The 14,356-nt window shown below is 37.8% G+C and overlaps 1 protein-coding gene across 1 annotated transcript; it reads right to left on the bottom strand.

Moving 5' to 3' along the window:
- Positions 1–2,134: 2,134 nt before the first annotated feature.
- Positions 2,135–4,203, bottom strand: LOC127117615 (cytochrome P450 71D10). The gene is made up of 2 exons (XM_051047687.1): positions 3,226–4,203; positions 2,135–3,149 (listed from the first exon to the last, which is right to left on the bottom strand). The coding sequence occupies exons 1-2, from the start codon at positions 4,123–4,125 to the stop codon at positions 2,538–2,540; spliced, it is 1,512 nt and encodes a 503-aa protein (XP_050903644.1). The 5' UTR covers positions 4,126–4,203; the 3' UTR covers positions 2,135–2,537.
- Positions 4,204–14,356: the final 10,153 nt, after the last annotated feature.

Here is a 14,356-nt window from a genome sequence, read left to right as displayed (position 1 = left end):
TTTATAAGTGACAATAAGAGGGTTTGATTAGGGAGTACAACTCGGTTCTGAATACGCGAAAACGACAGTTCCTGTTAAATTAGTTCTTTTCAAAGTAGGAAACACTGCCCATAAGTAGCTCTACTAGCAAGTACTTGGATTATCAATCGATTACGTGAATTACATTCGACCCTGTCTTTATTAATTAAATTTATTTCAATACTTTACTTTTCATTGCGCACTCTAAAAACAAAACACCTATTTTGATTGCCTTTGATAAACACCATAACGACAGATAACGATAGATTGACACTTGCTCTCTGTGGATTCGATAATCTTTTATATTACTCTGACGCGTTCGTATACTTGCGAAAAGCACGCATCACTAGCCATATTGGCACAGTTCGACCTAGAATTGGAAAAATGGATGCGAAGACTGCATTCTTGTATGGAGATCTAGATGAAACAATCCTGATGAGGCAACCTGAAGGGTATTCAGAAAAGGGTAAGGAAGACTATGTGTGCAAACTGAATAGATATTTATATGGACTGAAACAATCTCCTTGATAGTGGAAAATGAGATTTGACAAGTTCATGACACATATAAGTTTCATTAGAAGTCTGTTTGACCATTGTGTTTACTTCAGATTTCGACTTGGAAATTCATGTGTTATTTTGTTGCTTTATATGGATGATATTTTCATAGCAAGCAACAATGTCGAGGATGTAATTAAGGTGAAGGCTGAACTCATAAGGAGTTCGATATGAAGGATCTAGGAGCAGCATCCAGGATTCTTGGGATTGACATCCGAAGTGATAGAAAGCATTCGAAATTATGGTTATCTCAATAGACATACCTACAGAAGATTCTCGAAAAGTTTGGTATGTCGAATTCAAAGCTTGTTGTGGCTCTGAAAAACCCCCAATTCAAGCTGAGTACAAATCAATGTCCCAGTATTGAGGTCGAAAGAGCTTAGCATCCCATATGCTGACATAGTAAATTTTTTGATGTATGCTATGGTTTATACTAGACCCGATATAACATATGTAGTAAGTCTTTTAAGCAGGTACATGGAAAATCTTGGAAAGGCTCACTAGCCAGCATTGGAGTGGATTCTAAGATACATAAATGGATCTCTAAACATAATCCTAATTTATGATGGTGCATGTGGTGAAAATAGTAAAGTAGAAATCGAATGGTATGTCGACTATGATTATGCAGGTTGTATGGATTCCAGAAAATCTATTTCTGGATATGTGTTCACTATGTTTGGCACATCAATCAGTTGGAAAGCAACACTTCAAAAGGTTGTTTCCTTATCAACCACTGAAGCTGAATATATCGCCCTCACTGAAGCTGTGAAAGAAGCATTGTGCCTTAAAGGTTTTGTTAAACTTAACTTCAAGGTCGAGTGATGACTAAAAAATATGATAGTCAAAGTGCTATACACTTGTCAAAGAATTCGGCTTAACCAAGCATATCGATGTGAGCCTGTATTTCGTCAGAGGGGTAATCGAGCGTGGAGAAGTCCAAGTGATGAAGGTTTCGACAGATCACAATGTTGTTGACATAATCACCAAGACATTACCAAGTTGCAAGTTTTTCCACTGTATACAGTTGATAAAGCTGCATGAAGAAAGCTAGTTTGTTCCCTTTATGTTATAGAGTTTGTTCAAATGTGGAGATTTGTGAGATATTGGATCGAACTCTAATATGTTGAATGATAGCTTCTTCGTTCGATAATTCGACAAGACCTTAACATGTCGTCGAATTCTCTGTTCACATGCTGTAAGCGAAGTATGCTAGGATGTTAGCGTGTTGAATTGAGCCTGTTTGTTATGCCGAATTGTTTAAGTTAGTTTGTTCTCTAAGTTAACTTGTGTAATGAGCCTGTGTGTAAAAAAACCCATTAGTTTAGTATGTTAGTTTTTTTTATAAATAACATACTAGTCTCTCCTCATAAAATATGTAAATTCTAATTAGGGTGAGAGATGTTATTTGTTATTCTATAACACTTTTAATCTTGTTTCAAAGAGAAAGTAAAGAGTAGCAGTTTATAACCGATTTTATTATGCTCTTATTATTTTCTTCTTTTCTAACCTTATGGATTTCTTACTGATCCAAAAATCAATTATATTTTGTAATTTTGACATCCTTTTCACAACACTTTCAATATATGAAAACTTTATTTTACAACATGAAATAAGAGCACCAGCATTGCGCAAACAAAAACTTAGACCGAGAAAACAAACCAAAGTAGAAAACAACAAAAACAACAAAAAAAGAGAAACAAGCCAACCAACCAGCAATCTGATCGAATTAGAAACCTCGGACACAGCAGACCTTCGGAGAGAAGAAAGCTGGAGAGAGGTAGACACAACTTCTTTCATATGCAAGTGGATTTCTTCCCTGACAATCTAGGAAAACATTTTTCTCGGATTAATGTCTGATACAACATTATGGAACCATACTTGAATAGCTTAGAAGCTTTATTAGCAAGATATTCATTTATGAAAAAATAAATACTTTGTGAACTTGTTTGCTTAAGCAACACATATCAAAGACGACGAATAATAGGAATCAAGCATAGGTCATGTTTTCTTGTTACCGTAACCCCAGGTGACTCAGTCATATCTAGTTCTTCATTTTTCATATCATTAGGAAGCTTCCAATTAAAGTGGTAAAGTAATTGAGCAAGAGTTAGCTCAATAATCGCAACGACGAATCCAATTCCTGGACAAATCCTTCTTCCAGCACCAAATGGTATGAATTCAAAGTCTGTGCCTTTGAAATCAATTGTACTATTAAGAAATCTCTCAGGTTTAAAACTCTCAGCATCAACCCAATACCTTGGATCTCTTCCAATAGCCCAAGCATTGATCAATACCATTGCCTTAGCTGGGATATCATACCCACTAATTTGGCATCTCTCCCTACATTCTCTTGGAAGTAACAATGGTGCATGGGGATGTAGCCTTAGTGTTTCTTTGATGACACACTTTAAGTATATTAATTGGTGCAACTCTGTCTCATCTACATACCCTTTTTTGTCATACACTCTTCTTACTTCAGCTTGCGCTTCTTCCATTACCTTTGGATTCTTTATAATCTCAGATATACACCATCCCATAAACCCTGATGATGTTTCACTACCAGCAGAAAACATGTCCTGCAAATGCATTAATAATAGCATAAGAAAATTTATAATTTAGTTTAGGTTAATTAACGATTATTTGTAAACTAACCAGGATGATTGATTTTATATTTATGTCGGTAACAGGATGTTGTGATTGTTCACTTTCCCGTTGAATCTGGAGAAGAGCATCAACTATATCTTCATCCTTGCTTACATTCCTGTGAACGCTTCTGTGATCATCCACGACATCTTGCATTATCACATCAACCTCTTTGTGAAGTTTTTCAAACTTTGTCTTCGCCATACTCATGCTTTGAAGCATTTTAATGGATGGATACAAATCAGCAATACAAAATCCTCCTAGCAAAATTGATATTTCGTCAATTGCTGATCTGAATGCTTGTTGGTGTTTAATCCTTTTCCCAAAAGCTGCCCTCGCCACAAACGCATGCGTCATATCGGAAATCTTATGAGAAAGATTAACAACAGATTCTTCACTTGCAGCTATTGATTTAACAAGATCACCCACCTCTTCTTCTCTTATGGACCTAAATGACTGGACACGCTTTGGACTCAATAGCTCGGTGCCGCATATTTTCCGTAGTTGCCTCCAGGGTTCTCCATATCTAGAGTATAAAATATCAGTGCCATTGTAACTAAATATTGTGGGCAACATAAGGCTTGGCCTATCACAAAAGCTGAGGTCATGTGTTTTCATAATCTCTTTGGCTATTTCTGGTGAACTAACTATTATGTATGGTACCTCACCGAGTTTTAGGTACATCATAGGTCCATACTTTTGGGCCATAGTTTTGAAGGAACGATGAGGCAACGGGCAGCTGATAATCTGATGTATGTTCCCTATCAAGGGTAGTCTCCATGGTCCTGGTGGTAAGTTGGCGTTAGAAGTTTTAGAAGTATTCCATGTTTTAACTATTTTGAATAGTAGCCAGAGGAAGAGAAAGGATGCCATTAAGGTAAAGCTAAAAAAATTGTTGGAAAGCTCCATGATTGTAGAGCAAGGGAAGAAGAATACAGATGAAGGTATCTAAACAAAAGGCTCATATTATATAGTCGTTGCATTTTCAAGGCAATGCAGCTCTGTAAAGTAGTACAATAATGCAAAACTAAGATAAAATGAATACAATAATAACTTTAAGATTCCCATTGTAAAGCAGAATACAATATAAAGATGCCTTTGTCCCTTGCGCTAACCACAAGAATACTATATTATTTCCATTGCACCTACCACCCTCAATTTACATGTGCTTTTTTTAAAATTTTATTTTATAAACATCCAGATGATTCTTGATGCTCCTTCTTATGATCTAACAAATGGTATCAGATCCTGCTTCAAATAAAGAGACTGACTTATTTGTATCGAAATGCTCAGGAAGAAGTGTCTTGTTGAAATCAAAATGTGCATAAATAGCTGTATCGAAATATTCAAGAAGAGGTGTCAACGGCGATACAAGTATATGTGGACAAAAGAGTTTTCATTTTAAGAGAAAATATTGCAGACTCACACTTATGGGGAGTGTTAAGAATAATAAGTGAGTTGGAGTCCCACATAGTTCAGGTTGTGCCGCAAGATATAACAATCATATGTTTATTTGTTAGTGCTTGAGGCATTTTTAGTAAGATGAAAATGAGAGAATAAGAAATCAAGGATTGTATTATTGAATTGAATGATAATACTGAATTATAAAGTGTCTATTTATATACACATAAGTGACTTGAATACTAAGTAAAATAACAAACTAAATAACAAACCTTAAACTCTAATTAGCATTGGGTTTGGGCCACACAACTCAACTTGGATTATATCCAATATTTCAACATACTCCCCTATAATCCAAGTCATCGAAACACATTGATCATTGTCGATATGGATTATTCCTAATTTATTCCTCAACGTTAAAAACTTGTCGATCTTCAATCTTTTGGTGAAAATATCAGTCAATTGTGCTTCACTTGAGCAATGTTTTACTTTAAGTTCACCTTCATTTACCTTCTCCCTTAAGAAGTGAAATCTAGCTTCTATGTGCTTACTTCTTCCATGCAAAACAGGATTCTTCGCAAGATTTATGGTTGACTTGTTGTCGATCTGCAGTACCAGAGGTTTCTTCACTTCGACCTCGATCTCTTCCAGCACGAATATGATCCAAATTGCTTGACACGCAGTATAGGATCCTGCTATATATTCAGTCTCACACGATGATAATGCCACCACGGGTTGCTTTCTCGAGCACCATGATATTAGGGCACCAAATACTTGAAAGAAATATCCAGTAGTGCTTTTTCGATCTTCCTTATCTCCACATAAATCAACTCTCAATAGTAAGTAACTATAACTTCTTTGCTTTCAGAGTCTCTTCAAAACAAAATTTCATAGTTTGTCGATTCTTTTAAGTATCTCGGGATTTTTCTTGCAACCTTCATGTGTGACACCCTTGGTTCACTCATATATTTGCTCACTAATCCGATTGAGAAACATATATCAGGTTGACTGTTGCACACATATCTTAGAGATTCGAAAATTTGTTGAACTAAGTTACATCGATTTTGTCTTCCTCTCTATGCTTCTCCTACTTCAAATTTGGTTTGATGGGCGAAGATCTAGGAGTAGAATCATCCATCCTGAATCTCTTGAGTATCAGCTCAACATAATTTCTTTGATGTAACATCATACCTTGCTTCGACATTTGAAATTCCATTCCTAGGAAGTATGACAACTTTCCTAGATTCGATATTTCAAATTCCTTCTTCAACAGCTCTTTAAACTTTGACAAGTTCTTCAAGCTATTTTCAGTTACAAGCAATTCATCGACATATAAGCAGATAATTGTTATATCTTATGCCACAACCTGAACATAGACACCATACTCAGATTTGCATTTGACGAATCCTAATTCGACCAAGTATGAGTCGATCTTCTTGTTCCATGCCCCAGGTGTCTTCTTGAGACCATAGAGTGATTTGTGCAACTTGTATACTTTCCTTGCTTTCTCCCAAATCACAAACCCAGAAGGTTGTGTGACTTACACCTCTTTTCTCTTCTTTATCTTTCTGATAGGAATTTCCTTCTCCTCTTTTCGAGGATTCAAAAGCTCTATCATCGACCTTATTTTTGTGAGGATTTGACCAAGACTTCTTGCCCTAAGTCTTGTCGATTTTGCCTTTGAACTTCTTGGAACCACCATTCTTCTTCCATGACTGAGCTTGTAGTGCTTGTATCGAGTCTTGTACTCATTTCCTTTCGACAACCCTAGCTAATCTCACGCGCCTCCAACGAACCAATCAAATCCTCTAGTTTTAGGGTTTCAAGATTGGTTGATTCTTGAATAATTAAGGTAATGTGATCAAAGAGAGAGGTCAACCTACACATTACCTACTTAACTATCATCTTATCAGTTAGGGTTTCACCACAACTCTTCATGAGATGGATGAGTTGCTACACCTTCGACACATAACCTACAATCTTTTCCTCTTCTACCATCGATAACAATTCATATTTTCGTCGTAAAGTTTGCAACTTGACAACCTTGACTTTCTCGCCTCCTTCATAATACTTGACAAGAATATCCCATGTCTCATTCGCTGATTTAGCATGAGCGATTCAGTCGAAATTAACTGCATCAACTGCCGATTGGATGTAAAATGCCGCCTTTCAATCCTTCTTCTTGGCATCCTTGTGATTGGTTATTTGTGCGTCAGTTTCATCTTTACCAAACGTAAGAACACCATTAGTAACCACGTCTAGGGTTTCATGAAAGCCAAATAGAGATTGCATCTGCTTTCTCCATCAAAGCCAATTCTTACCGTCAAAAGTTAGAATGGAGTTTGGTAAATTTCCGTTACCATTCATCTTTGCGGAGATTGATCAACAATAATCCAGAATCCCAGAAACACGATCTTTGACGTGTGATTCTAGAAAACACGATCAAGTATCTAACCGGAGCTCTAGATACCAATTTGTTGGTGATTGAGGCACTTTTAGTGAGGAGAGAAAGAGAGAATAAGAAAACAACGAATGTATTATTGAATTGAATGATAATACTGAATTACAAAGTGTGTATTTATATACACTTATGTGACTTGAATACTATGTAAAATAACAAACTAAGTAACAAACCTTAAACCTTAATTAGTTTTGGGCTTGGGCCACATAACTCAACTTGAATTATATCTAATATCTCAATAGATGCAAAAGTTCATCTCTTTCGGTAACCAACAAAAACTTATATATCCCTCATACAGAAACACATTAAGTTTGGGATCTCCGGTATTGGCTGCAAAGCAAACATTTTTATTATAGTATTAAAAAGTATCGTTCCGCCGAGTACGAATTAGATTATCAAATTCACATATTTCATAATTAGTTGACACGATGAGAATATGGTTTCAAATTGTTTTTTGATTGATTTATTTATTAAAAAAAGATATGGTGAGTAATGTGGAAAAGTTTCACATTTGTTAGGAATGTGGAGACTTTACCACTTATAAGTGGGAGTGGAAAAGTTTCACATTTGTTAGGAATGTGGAGATTTTACCACTTATAAGTGGGAGAACTTGCACACCTATCACCTTAAGGTTTTTGGTGAGTATGTGACATGTTTCTCACAAATGTGTGTTGCTTTTAAAGAAAAACTCCAAATTGTAAAATGGTCCTTCATGTTGCCCCCGAATAGCCCCAACAGCGGTATCACGAGCCTTTGGTTCGAGTGAATGGACTAATTTACTTGTATCAAAATTTTCTAATGAATAGGTGGTGGCCCGTTGAAAAGTGTCAACAACAATATAAATATATGTATGTTTTTGATGAGTATATGATATATCTCTCAGAAAGATGTGTTGCTCTTAAAAAATCCCAAAAATATAAAATGCTCTCTCATGTTAACCTTCGAAATAGCCCCAACAAGAGTTAGGAATATGATTTCGGCCTATAACTCTTCACTCAAAATTCTCGTTTTTCTTTCCGTTATGTAAATTCAAATGTTATAGAAATAAAATATATAAAAATGATCATATCTCCATTTTGAACAAATGATCTTGTCTAAAATCAATAAATCATCTATTTTCAGAATTTTTTTTTTAAATATCCAGAATTTTAAAAAAAAAAATTCAAAAATACACCATTTTTCTAAAAAATTACAAAAATGACCATTTTTGGCCCTAAAATGCACCTAGGCGCCACCCTAGTTGGCGCCTACCCTTAAGGGGTAGGGCAAGTCGCCACTAGGAGTGGCGCCTACACTCATTCTTTTTTTTTTTTTTTAATTTTTTTTTAATTTATGAATTTATATTTTTTATAAATTATATTATTTTATATTAACACATATATATAAATAAAATTATTTACAAGATATATATATATATATATATATATATATATATATATATATATATATATATATATATATATATATATATATATATATATATATATTAATTTATATATATATATTAATTTATATATATATTAATTTAATTTATAAGTAATTAATATTATTTATAAATTTTTGGAAAAAAAATTAATTTATATACGTGTAAATAAATATTTATACACATGTAAATTAATATATATATATATAAAGATATGATAGACAATATCTTTAAAGATAAAGATAAAGATATAAAGATAATAAACAGAAAATATTTTTATTTAAATAATAGACAAGACAAATATTACAAAGATATGATTAAAATGCATTATTAATTTGGGATTTATCACATACGATGCGGTCCCTGGTACGACTCGCACGGGGGAGGTCTAATTACTCGCCTAGACGGTTCACGTGGTGGTGGTGCTTCCCTATTACCACCCCTAGTCCTAACGCGTCCCCTTGCCGTTTGCCGTTGTGGTTGGGTCGAAGTCCCTTCAGTGCTGTAGGAAAGACGGGTCCCCTCTGCGCCCTCAAAGCTTTGTCTCGGTGGGACAAACTGACTACTGCTGGGTGCGCCCTCGAAATGTGGTCTTTGGTAGTTTAGGGTTGAATCGGGTTGGCCAAAGAACAATGTTTGTTGTGGTGTGTAGTAGTCTTGTTGGTAATCCTCTTGTATACCCGTGTCGGGGCTAGGTGGAGGACTGGAAGCGCTCGGGACATTGTCGTGATGGAAGTGTTGGGATTGGTGGATGTGGGGGGATTGATATTGTGGTAGGTGTTGGGACTGTTGATGGTGGTGGGAATGTTGAGGTTGGTGTTGGTAATCTTCATGGTATTGGGGTTGAGTTTGTGGTATGTATTGTTGATTTGGTTGGGGGGTGGACATGTGTTGTGGTGGTTGTTGTTGGTAATACGGTGGTGGTGGTTGTTGTTGGTAATAAGGTGGTGGTGGTTGTTGTTGGTAAAATGGTGGTGGTGGTTGTTGTTGGTAATAATGTGGTGGTTGTTGTTGTTGGGAATATTGTGGTGGTTGTTGTTGTTGGAAATATGGCTGTTGCATCCGGGGATCGTCCAAATAGAACGGGTCAGACACAATCATTTCTGGATTTGTATTTGCTCTATACCAATCCACATATTCCCTTGTCGGCTTCATTTCGTTGGGCGCCACCGGAAATTGTAGAACATAGTGGGCACGGTCTTTCCACATTTTACGAAACTCCTTAGCAAATTCCTTCCAATGTTGGGCATACCACTGGTGGCTGACTTTTTTTAGATGCCAAGGTTCCATAGACATTGGGGGGCCTGGGATTTCTTGATGCATTCCGAATTGCAGCTTGACACGGTCACTTTGGTGCATCTCCACAGTGGTGAACCGCATTATGGCCGTTTTTGCTGTCCAAACAGCTGCATCTTCGGGGTTGGGTTGATGTTCCAATCCCAAATATGGCCTCCAAATAAACTGCAAAGAAAAAAGCAAATATGTTATTTATCGAGAATGCATGATATTAATAAATCAGTTAGAAGCTGAGTGATTTAGTGGTAATACATCTTGTGCTCGGAGACGATCCAAGAGTTGACGATAAAATATAATTTTATTTTTGGGGGTAAGACTGTAATCCAGTCCGGTTGTAATGAACCTAAACAAAAAAAGATAAATAATATTATTTACAAATATTTATAGAATAAATATACAAAATGAAATAACATCATAAATTTACCTAGTTGCGTAGGGGAAGGAGTAGACGTTAGGATTTTCTGGGGCTAGCCTCGGCAATCTCCACCACCCCCATGTTTGGAGCAAAAAAGCACATCCAGAAAATGTACAGTGGTCATTTTGTGCATTTTTACACAAAGAGCTATATAGGAATGCCAATACAGCAGAACCCCAACTATACGTGCTTATTCTATCAATGTCCCCTAGCAAACTCAAGTACATAAAGTTTATGCTATTTCCCGTCCCTTCGGGAAATAGCAAGTTCCCAAACAATAGCATAATGTAAACCCGGGTTTTTATGACTTTTTCTTGTTCGGAGGATTCCTCAGTCAAAGTTATGGAGTCGTGGTACAATTGGAGGCTAGATAATTTAATACCCTGACCCCTTGCTTTTGCAGATCCCTCACCCTCAACCAGATCTACCCCCAACATTTGAACACATATTTGGTTGGGCTGTTGGACATTTCCAGTCACAGGCTTACCATCTATTCTAAGACCCAAAAGCATGTACACGTCCTCTAGTGTGACGGTACATTCACCAGTTGGTAGGTGAAAAGTGTGTGTCTCTGGTCTCCAACGTTCACACAGATCCAGAATGAATTTGACATCAATTGTGGCATTTACGACATGCATAACATGACCGAAACCCGCACGCTCTATGTAAGGTACGCACCATGGGTCTGGATAAGGCATAGGGTGTGAACGTTGACGAAATTTCTTGGGATCCTTTAAAAACAAACAATATAAACAATCATTAGATTGGACTTTTAAAAAACAAATTACAAACATACGAAAGAGGCAGTGTTCAAGAAAAACTTACGAATGAGGCAATGTTTGCCCTAGTGCCTCTGTGTTCTTGGCCCATGGTAAGAAGAGACATGACTGCAATGTAGAACGAAGCTTGGTGGATTAGAAGTTTCGCCGGAGTTCTCTGAATAAAAGTGTTAGTGGTTGATGAAAACTTGCAAGAATGACCTTCTATTTATACTCGTTTTCAAGTAGACTGAATATGCAAAAATGTGACAAGTGTAAGGCATGCGTGGGAATCTTGTCTTGGGGAAGACTTGGTGGAACCTGATGATGCAAAGATGTGACACGTGGAAGGCATGCGTGGGAGTCTTGCAGAATAGGTGCAGGCTAGGTGGTAGTGTTGGCATGCATTGGTGCAGATTAGGTTGCACTTGTCTTGTCTTGGGGAAGACTTGGTGGAACCTGATGATGCAAAGATGTGACACGTGGAAGGCATGCGTGGGAATCTTGCAGAATAGGTGCAGGCTAGGTGGTAGTGTTGGCATGCATTGGTGCAGATTAGGTTGCACTTGTCTTGTCTTGGGGAAGACTTGGTGGAACCTGATGATGCAAAGATGTGACACGTGGAAGGCATGCGTGGGAGTCTTGCAGAATAGGTGCAGGCTAGGTGGTAGTGTTGGCATGCATTGGTGCAGATTAGGTTGCACTTGTCTTGTCTTGGGGAAGACTTGGTGGAACCTGATGATGCAAAGATGTGACACGTGGAAGGCATGCGTGGGAATCTTGCAGAATAGGTGCAGGCTAGGTGGTAGTGTTGGCATGCATTGGTGCAGATTAGGTTGCACTTGTCTTGTCTTGGGGAAGGCTTGGTGGAACCTGATGATGCAAAGGTGTGACACGTGGGAATATTATTTAAAATAAATAATCAGGTTGTTTAAAATAAATAATTAAGCTTAAATAAGATTGAATATTATTTTAAACACATAATGGAAAAAAGAGGTAGTTTAGTATTGGAAGTGTGATATTCAGTATTGGAAGTTCAAGAAGTTTAAGTTTTCTCTATGGAGTTATTCACTTTCAATTTGCACATGAAGACGAATCTATTGTTGGTGCAAGCAAAGCTAAACCCGAGAGTGTAAGGCATGCGTGGGAATCTCTGAGACTAAGTTCAGGCTAGGTGGAGGCTAGGTGGATAGGTTGGCATGCATTGGTACAGACTAGGTGGGAGTGTTGCATTCAAAGGTGTGACACGTGTAAGGCATGCGTGGGAATCTTGCAGACTTGGTGGTGAATACTTTTGAGGAACAAGCATGCGTGGGAATCTCTGAGACTAAGTTCAGACTAGGTGGAGGCTAGGTGGATAGGTTGGCATGCATTGGTACAGACTAGGTGGGAGTGTTGCATTCAAAGGTGTGACACGTGTAAGGCATGCGTGGGAATCTTGCAGACTTGGTGGTGAATACTTTTGAGGAACAGGCATGCGTGGGAATCTCTGAGACTAAGTTCAGGCTAGGTGGAGAATACATTTGATGGATAGGCAGTAGACGTGTCAAAATTATTACATGCATGCAGCTCCACCTAGCCTGCAAGATTCTTGCATGCTTTACACGTGTCCAAGTTTTGCATGCGTTGCTCTTGGGGAAGGCTTGGTTGAAGACATGCATGCAAAGATGTGTCGGAATCTTGCAGTATAAATATTCACACACATTTTCACAAAGGTATTCACAATATCTTCACAGCAATCTTCACAAAACCTTCACAAAACCTTCACAATATCTTCACAAAACCTTCACAAAACCTTCACAATATCTTCACAAAACCTTCACAAAACCTTCACAATATCTTCACAAAACCTTCACAAAACATGGCATCTTCATCACAATACAAAATCAAAGCTCACGTCAATGGTGAGACTTATGAATGTGATATGTCTGGCTTCCTATTTAGAAACAACGAATGCACTCGTTTTTGTCTAAATAGAGGAGCTGACTTCTCTTATCTGAAAAGGAAGATTGAGTCCAAACTAAGACAACCCGTGTCCCAATTTTTTTATCAACAACCTTTTTTTTCAGAAAATAACTCTGTCAAGTTTTATAAGTCATTGATTCAAAATGACATGGAGACACAATACATGTTTCGTAACCATGAGTATTCTGGTTACGAATACATAGTGTTGTACATTGTGTTGGAACAATTTCAACCAGCTCAGAATATTCAGTCACAGGTTATTGATCCTGTGATTGATGACGAACAAGATGTTGAGCACCACGTTGAAGACGATGTGGTTGATGATGCTGAAGACGTGGTTGATGACTTGGTGAACCGTGATTCTGAAGACGAAGACCAAGTTCAAATACCTATAGCGCAACGCTACTCACCGCCTGCGCACTTCACAACACTTAACTTGGGCGAGGATGAGCCCTCATCAGATATGTTCTACAACCCATATATGAGGTCTGATGAGGACTTAAAGAAGGGTGACCAATTTCGGACCAAGGAAGAGTGTCTGTTAGCAATAAAGAACTGGCACTTGAAAAACTGTGTTGACTACGATGTTATCAAATTAAATCCGGAAAGATACGTTATTGTATGCAAAAATCCGGAGTGTGGGTATAGGTTGATGGCATCGTACAAGAAGAAACATAATGCGTGGGTGGTAGGGTCCATTTCTCAAGCTCACATTTGCATCAACACCAACATGGCACAGGATCATCGCAAACTTAGCCATGATATGATCTGCCATTCCATATTACCTCTAGTTGAGGCTGACCCGTCACTGAAGGTCAAAACAATTATCTCCCATTGTGTGGCTGTTTTCAAATATACACCGTCATACAGAAAGGCTTGGTTAGCGAAAACCAAGGCAATTGAACTGGTATACGGTAACTGGGAGGAATCATACAAACAACTACCACGCTACCTGGCTGCACTACGATTGTATTCACCTGGGACGGTTTCTATAATGGAGACCTTGCCGGCACAATCCCCTGACGGAACTCGTCTAGAAGGTAATGGAATATTCCATAGACTTTTCTGGGCATTCCGTCCCTGCATCATCGGTTTCACATTCTGCAAACCACTTGTTCAAGTCGATGGAACTTGGCTGTATGGGAAATACAAAGGATCGTTACTGATGGCGGTCGCACAAGATGGAAATTCTAATATTTTCCCAATAGCCTTTGCATTGGTAGAAGGAGAAACGGCTGCTGCTTGGAGTTTCTTCCTTAAGAATCTCCGAACGCACGTGACTCCACAAGCTGGCATCTGTGTGATTTCTGACAGACACGCTTCAATAGACAGTGCATACAATAATCCAGCAAATGGTTGGCATGATCCCCCGTCTACCCATGTCTACTGCATCAGGCATATTGCTCAAAATTTTATGCGGG

Source organism: Lathyrus oleraceus, chromosome 2 (assembly GCF_024323335.1).
Source record: "Lathyrus oleraceus cultivar Zhongwan6 chromosome 2, CAAS_Psat_ZW6_1.0, whole genome shotgun sequence".
NCBI classification, from domain to species: Eukaryota; Viridiplantae; Streptophyta; class Magnoliopsida; order Fabales; family Fabaceae; genus Lathyrus; species Lathyrus oleraceus.
Note: the sequence above shows the minus strand (reverse complement) of the source record. Positions and strands in the feature narration are given on the sequence as shown.

Bases quoted from the DNA above. Each gene is read 5' to 3' on its own strand.
- LOC127117615 (XM_051047687.1), bottom strand. From the start codon at position 4,125: ATGGAGCTTTCCAACAATTTTTTTAGCTTTACCTTAATGGCATCCTTT. The intron at 3,150-3,225 runs GTTAGTTTACAA...ATGCATTTGCAG, and splicing joins ATATAAAATCAATCATCCTG to GACATGTTTTCTGCTGGTAG.